Genomic DNA, 6,237 nt, shown 5'->3' on the forward strand with positions numbered 1-6,237 from the left:
TTCTTTCTCCTGGGGTCACATTTGCTCTATCCGCAGCAAGGCACAGTTAGCCTACTAGAACCAGCTACCCAGGCAGGCAAAGGGTCCCTTTTGCATTTCACTGAGGTTTGCACTCCGCTTCAGGTACATCCAACTATAAAAGCCACATTTAAACCTGAGAAAACAGATTCTAATGAGCATGATGGCAGGCAGGTGGTTTTCTAGAAGTGTGTCATGTAAGACCTCACAGGGCTGGCTGGTTTCCTTTGCCAGCATTCTCATTTTTGCAGAGACCAGCGCGCCCTAGGAGCGCCCTAGGAGACCACACCTCACACTCATCCTTCATGGGCCCAGCTTGGAGTAGCATGTTTCCCATCGGAGCAAAACACACACAACTTTTGATGACAAGTTGGAATTTATCTTTCTCATTCCTCCCCAGAGCCACCATGGCAAAAGCCCCTTTTCCAGAAAGGATGATCTCAATGTTTTCCATGTCTTTGTGTTTAAAAATTTCAGCTCAGATCAAAACCCTGCAGAGGTTTCCATGATTTAGATCAGCATTTCCAAGAGTTTTCCTTAAAAAAACAAATAAAACAAGATGCAGATTCAGACCTTATGTTGCATGGTATGTGATTCTACAACCAAGTTCACTTGGAGAGTTTTAGTACAGACGCAGGGAATTACTTTCTTTATCAGGGTTGTTCTCAGACTTTCTATGATAGGCTTTAAGTGTTGCAGTAGTGTTTTCTCATGCCCACCAGTATGGGTGGTGGCTGGGGGGTGCCCGGGGTAGTGCCCATACTCACCTGGACCACCTGCAGCCCCATCCAGTCCTTGAGGATCTAGGGGGCACATTGGCGCACCCGACTCCAGACCCAGTGATGTGGATTCTGGGCCTGGATCTGCAAAGGAAACATGGGAGGGTGAATGCTTGGAGGAAGGGCCCAACCCCACTCACCTTTGGGGTGTGGCCCCTGGCCATCATCCCCCACAGACCTCTTCACACAGTTCCGGGGTGACCCAGGCACGATGTCCCATTGCCTGGAAGAACTCCACCTTCAGCTTTAGGAACTCCTTGTAGAGGTCGGGCCAATGCTCCCTGCCCAGCAGGAATTGGAAGATGCTCCTCTTGGATGTGGGGTTGTCCTCCTCCATGTCTGAGGCAATATAGCTGGCATAGGGTGAGAAGGGGAGCCTGGCTCTTGCAATGACTGCCAGTCTTGAGTGGGACAGTGGGGAGAGGCTGCAGATGTCCCCCTGGGGGATCCAGTGTCCAGGGCGGAATATCCAGGACAAAAGGTCCGGGGCAGCCCTGTCTGCAGTGGGATGAGGGTGGGCCTGGAGGGACAGCAGGACTGTCCTCAACACTGACCCTGCAGTACCCATGCAGTGTGGGGCCCAGGTCAAGTGTTGGCCTGCACCCCCTTTCTTAAGGGAGTCCTCATTCAGTCTTTTGGCCTTTCCTTGTCTCAGGACCTTGGTCATCACCTTCCCCTCTCCCATGACCACTTTACCCTGAAGGCTTGTCTATCCTATGGCCAACAGGAACCGTCACCAGGGACCCTCAGGTGCCAAGGCCAAGCCATCCTGATGGGAGGAGGAGGCTGTGGGTTAGGGGTTTGGGCAGAACTGAGAGCCAGTCCCTGAGGCAGCGCTCACAGGGCCAGGAAGAAGTGGATCCTGTTGTAGAGGTGTCCTGGCAGCCCGACGCGACCAAAGTACTCCACCACCATGGAGAGCAGGTACTGCGAGGAATGGGGAGTGGGGGAGAGCAGGAACGGATAGATGGGGGGTGCTCTGGAAGATCCATGGGCCTTGCCCTGATCCAAAGGCCATGGTGGGAAAATCACTCAGGATTGGACTTGCTTAGGGGTCTAAGGGCCCTTGGAAGATGGAGATGAGCTGATGGGAAGGTAGAGGAGAGGCCTGGGGGGGCAGGGCAGGGCCAGCTGTCCATCTCCTCCTCTTTCCACTGTGAGAGCAGGTCCCCGGGGCTGCTGCTGCCCAAGTGGAAGTCATCTTCCATTGTCCCCATGAGGTGGTGACTCTGTAGACCCCTTGGTCCCGGGTCATTTTGGTGCTACAGTTACCTTGTCAGACACTTTGAGGAAAATATCAGCTTCCAAGAAACTCTGGATAACAGGATCCTCTGCAAAGGAAGGAAGGAAGAGGAGTTGAGGGCCCCACCCTTCTGGGCTGCCGACATGTGAGAGGGGAGGAGGAAACAACCTTCTGTGAGTCCCCTCTGTCAGGGAGCAGAAGCCTTTCCCTTTCCTCCAGGAGGCAGCTGGGGCTTAAAACCAGTAGCAGCTCCCTTCCTGCCATGGACATACATAGTGTTTGTTGTTAAATTTTCTCAGGATTTAACAAATCTGTCTCAAGTAAAGTAAAAATCTTGGATGTGATCGTGGGCTCCATGCCCCCACATCCTGGTCCCTTCATCAGGCCATGACTGCCATTTCCTGTCCCGTCTGATGAATGAAGACCCTGTGCAGGTGGTGGAGAGTTTGTAGTCCCTGGGATCGGGCTGGCCCCCACTTTCCCGAATCTCCCACTTCCTGGCGATGACGGGAGCCCCTGTCCCCAGCAGGCTCTTCTTGGATTTCCCCTGCAGCTGCCATTTTCCTATGACCCTGAGGATGCTGCTTCCTGTCCTCCTTCATGCCTAGCCTGGGAGAGACATTTGTGCAGCAGGGAGGGTGGAGGGGGTCTTGGGTCATTTCTCCCTCTCTGACTTTCTCCAGGGAGCCTCGCCCTCAAGAGTTCTGTCTAGTCAAACATTCTGTGATGATGATGTTCTGTAATCTCTGCTATCTAATGTGGTAGCTGTGAGTGTGTGATTGTGCACTTGAAATGTGGTTAGTGAGCCTCAAAGTTTATTTAATTCATTTCAATTTAGTGACAGGTAATTAATAGGTGTTGCATTTGTGAGCTCAGTGTGGGCCCCACACCTCCACTCAATCCTGCCTTTGGTCCTGAGGTCACTTTTTCAGTCAGACTTTCTCTGCGTGTCCCACTTCATGGGGACACACCCTCCTCCCTTTGCTTAGGCCCCATCGCTGGATATTTTGCCTTTCTAAAAAAAAAATATTCCTTCTCTATTTTGTCACTGGCTGAACGCACCTTATTTCTGTGCTTATTTCTTCCCCCATTTTAGCACAAAGACAATGAAAGCTGGTTTGGCCTTTCATCACTAATCTCTGAAATCTTAAATGGAGGGAATGAATGAGCCCTTACTACGTGGAGAGTTTGCACTCCCTTGGTTTGCTCTGAAGTGTCTGTGAGTCTTCTGCCCCTTCAGGCCTCCAGGAACTTGTCTCAGCGAGGAAAACCTTGTCAGTTCCAGAGGAGTCACCCAACACCTTACAGTGAGCGCCCTGGGAGTGGGTGAGCCCAGAGCCATGGTCCCGCAATTCTCAGTACAGAAGCGCATTCAGCTGCAGTCAGCGCACCCACCGAGAAGTCGGTAAAACGCTTCTTGGTCTTCAGGACGGTAACTGGGTCTTCTCCTCTTGTTCATCCTGAGTTTTGTCCCCTCGACATGATTGACAGTCCATATGTTTCTCTTCTGCCCCCTCTTCCTCCAGGACTTGAGTTCACAGGTAGCTTCAGAGGAGGTGGAGTTGGAAGCAGGGGGGTTGCCCTCCTGGACAGCTGCAGGGACAAGACTGTGTGTGACCATGGAGCTGGCCCCTCTGGGGCTTCCTGGGGCCCACCCTTGTGGCTTCCCCTGGCTGGACCCTCCCTTGCGAGGACAAGATGACAGGCAGTCGCTCAGCAACTGGAGGGTGCAAATGGAGGGTGCCGAGGACACATACCTGCCTTGACATCCATCAGCATTCTCCTCTGGCCTCTCCTCTTGGTTCTCTGCTCAGGGTCAGCCTCTGATGAGATGGAACAAGAGTCTGGAAGGCTCCTATTCTGAGTAGCTGTGGGGAGAGGAAGGACCCCAAGTGATGGTGGGAGGGACCCTCCTGGGAATCACGGGGCTCTTCGCTTTCCACTCACCTTGAGGATTCTGCATGTCACGTCCTGGGGGTTGAGGAGAATGACTACCACCCCCTCCCCCTGTGCACTTGTCTATAAGGAGGGCAGTGCATCCAGAGGAGTGAGTCCGGGAGGATGGGAATTATTATTTATCTTTCTTTGCCAGGCATATGCTGCTCTCCTGTGCCTCTGTCCATGGATCGTTCTGCCCGGAGGACACCTCTATGGAGATAAATGTGAAATTCTCTAGTCAGGGATTTTCAGTAGTGACCAACTGACAAGACACTGCCTGGCCTGTCTCACCATGGACATCCTGCTCCTGCCCCCACAGAAGTCATGAGGTCGAGGGGAAGACGCAGTGATGCTGAAGTCACGAGGGCCTAACCCTGTATTCACTCAAAGCCTAGGTGAAGGGCAGACAACCTCACACATCTGCCTTCCCTTCCATGCACACCCCTTTCTTTTGATTCTTCTTTGCAGGGGCCTGTTCGCTTGAGGTAGATGTGGAGACACAGGGTGATCTTGCCTTCTGTCTACAAAAAATTGGAGGTGACCTTATGGGATCTGTCTGGATTCCGACTGGAATCCTTTGGCTTGACCTGCTTCTTCTTCTTCTTCTTTTTTTTTTTTTAAAGATTTATTTATTTATTCATACAGAACTGGAGTACAGGCCAGAGATGCAGAGGGTGAGAGGATTCACCAGAGACAGAGTGGGGAGCAGAACAGGCAGATCGATGAAGTACACTACTGAGGAGAGCAGCGGGCGGGTCAGGAGAGGTCTGCCGCGCCATGTGGATCTCCTCCAGGGCAGGTGGGGATCGAACTCATGCGGAAGTGGCTTAAGCTTCTTAGTGTTGTGCTTTAACCCGCTGCACCACCAGGGAGGGCCCTTGACCTGCTTCTTATGAGATCTAGTGATGGTGAAATGGCAATAACAGTAACTAACAGTCATTGGTTGCCTATTAAACATCAGCTAATGATCAGGGCACTAAAAATTACTGAGTTCCATCCTGAGAAATACCCTGGGAGGGAGAGTTTATGACTTACCTGATTTATAGTTGAGGAAGCCATGGTTAGGTCTAGGACTCGCTTGACCATGGCTAGGGCTCTTGGGGTCTGGGGCTGGTATTTGTGTCTGAGAAGTGAGCCTCAGCTACGTTTCCATTAGGGCTAAACAGCGTGGTGTTATACATTCATTTTGTCATGAGCTCTAAATGTTCTTGCGAACCATTGTAAACTAATGGGCCATCAAGCCCGACGCTTGTCTGGGATGGCTCTTGGTTGATGGAGGCAGTGCCTAGAGCCCCCAAGGGCAGCACCATCACCTGAGAACAACCTTCCTCAAGACCGGTGGTGGAGACTGCAATCTCTCTCCCTCCCTTTCCCCTTCTCTCCTTACACCTCTCTCTTCCCTCTCCCCTTTCTCCCTCCTTTATCCCCTCTGCATCTCCCCTCTCTGTCCTTCCCATCTCCCCACAGTTCTCATGACCCTGGAGTTTCTTAGGGCAGCTTTGTGGGCCCAGTTCTCTGAGAGCTGGATTTAGGCTCTGATCTCCTCCCTGTTTTCATATCCTCTCCCCTCTGTTCACACCCTCCTACCATCGCTCTCACTCACCCAGGGCACAGCCTCACAGGAGAGCGAAAGGAGCACTGACTGTAGTCGAGTGTTTGAGATCCGTGGCTCCCGGAGGTTCTGGAGCCCAGGCTACTGATGACATCACAGGATTCCACCCGGGACAGGTTGTGGGGGTGATGAGTTAGCGCCCCAGTCTGAACATGGGCTACCTCCTCTTTCCCAATATTGCATCCACTTTGAAACTCATCTTGTATTTAATCAAATTAATTAATGTTTCCAAGTGAAAGGGGTACATCGACATATCAAACAAGGAAGAAAATACAAAATGAAAAGTTCATTAATTCTGTATCCATAAAAGTTGCTAATGTGGCTTTATTTTTATGGCTTATTTGTGCAAGATTAACATTTTTAAAACTCCATATTTTGAGATCATTGTAGATTCATTTGGAGATTAAGACATAGCACATAGTGAGCCTATATACTTTTCACCAGGCTTCCCCCAAAGGTAATATAGTATCACAACTGGAAATTGACATTGGGATAATCCATCAATTTTACTTAGATTTCACTAGCTTTATATTATGTGTGTGTGTGTATTTAGTCCAATTTTCTCACTTCCATGAACTCATGTGGCCACCCCAAAATTCAGGAGAGTTCTATTACAGAGATCCCTCAGGCTTCTTTTACTTACTCCC

General features: G+C 50.9%; 1 protein-coding gene across 1 annotated transcript; it reads right to left on the minus strand.

Moving 5' to 3' along the window:
- Window positions 1-821: 821 nt before the first annotated feature.
- On the minus strand, window positions 822-4,003 carry LOC101626334 (putative speedy protein E6). Its single transcript, XM_004685994.1, has 7 exons — window positions 3,988-4,003; window positions 3,798-3,863; window positions 3,436-3,633; window positions 2,070-2,128; window positions 1,639-1,724; window positions 976-1,150; window positions 822-881 (listed from the first exon to the last, which is right to left on the minus strand). The coding sequence occupies exons 1-7, from the start codon at window positions 4,001-4,003 to the stop codon at window positions 822-824; spliced, it is 660 nt and encodes a 219-aa protein (XP_004686051.1).
- Window positions 4,004-6,237: the final 2,234 nt, after the last annotated feature.

The sequence above is a fragment of the Condylura cristata genome, unplaced genomic scaffold (genome assembly GCF_000260355.1).
Source record: "Condylura cristata isolate star-nosed mole 26May11 unplaced genomic scaffold, ConCri1.0 scaffold00020, whole genome shotgun sequence".
Classification (NCBI taxonomy): domain Eukaryota; kingdom Metazoa; phylum Chordata; class Mammalia; order Eulipotyphla; family Talpidae; genus Condylura; species Condylura cristata.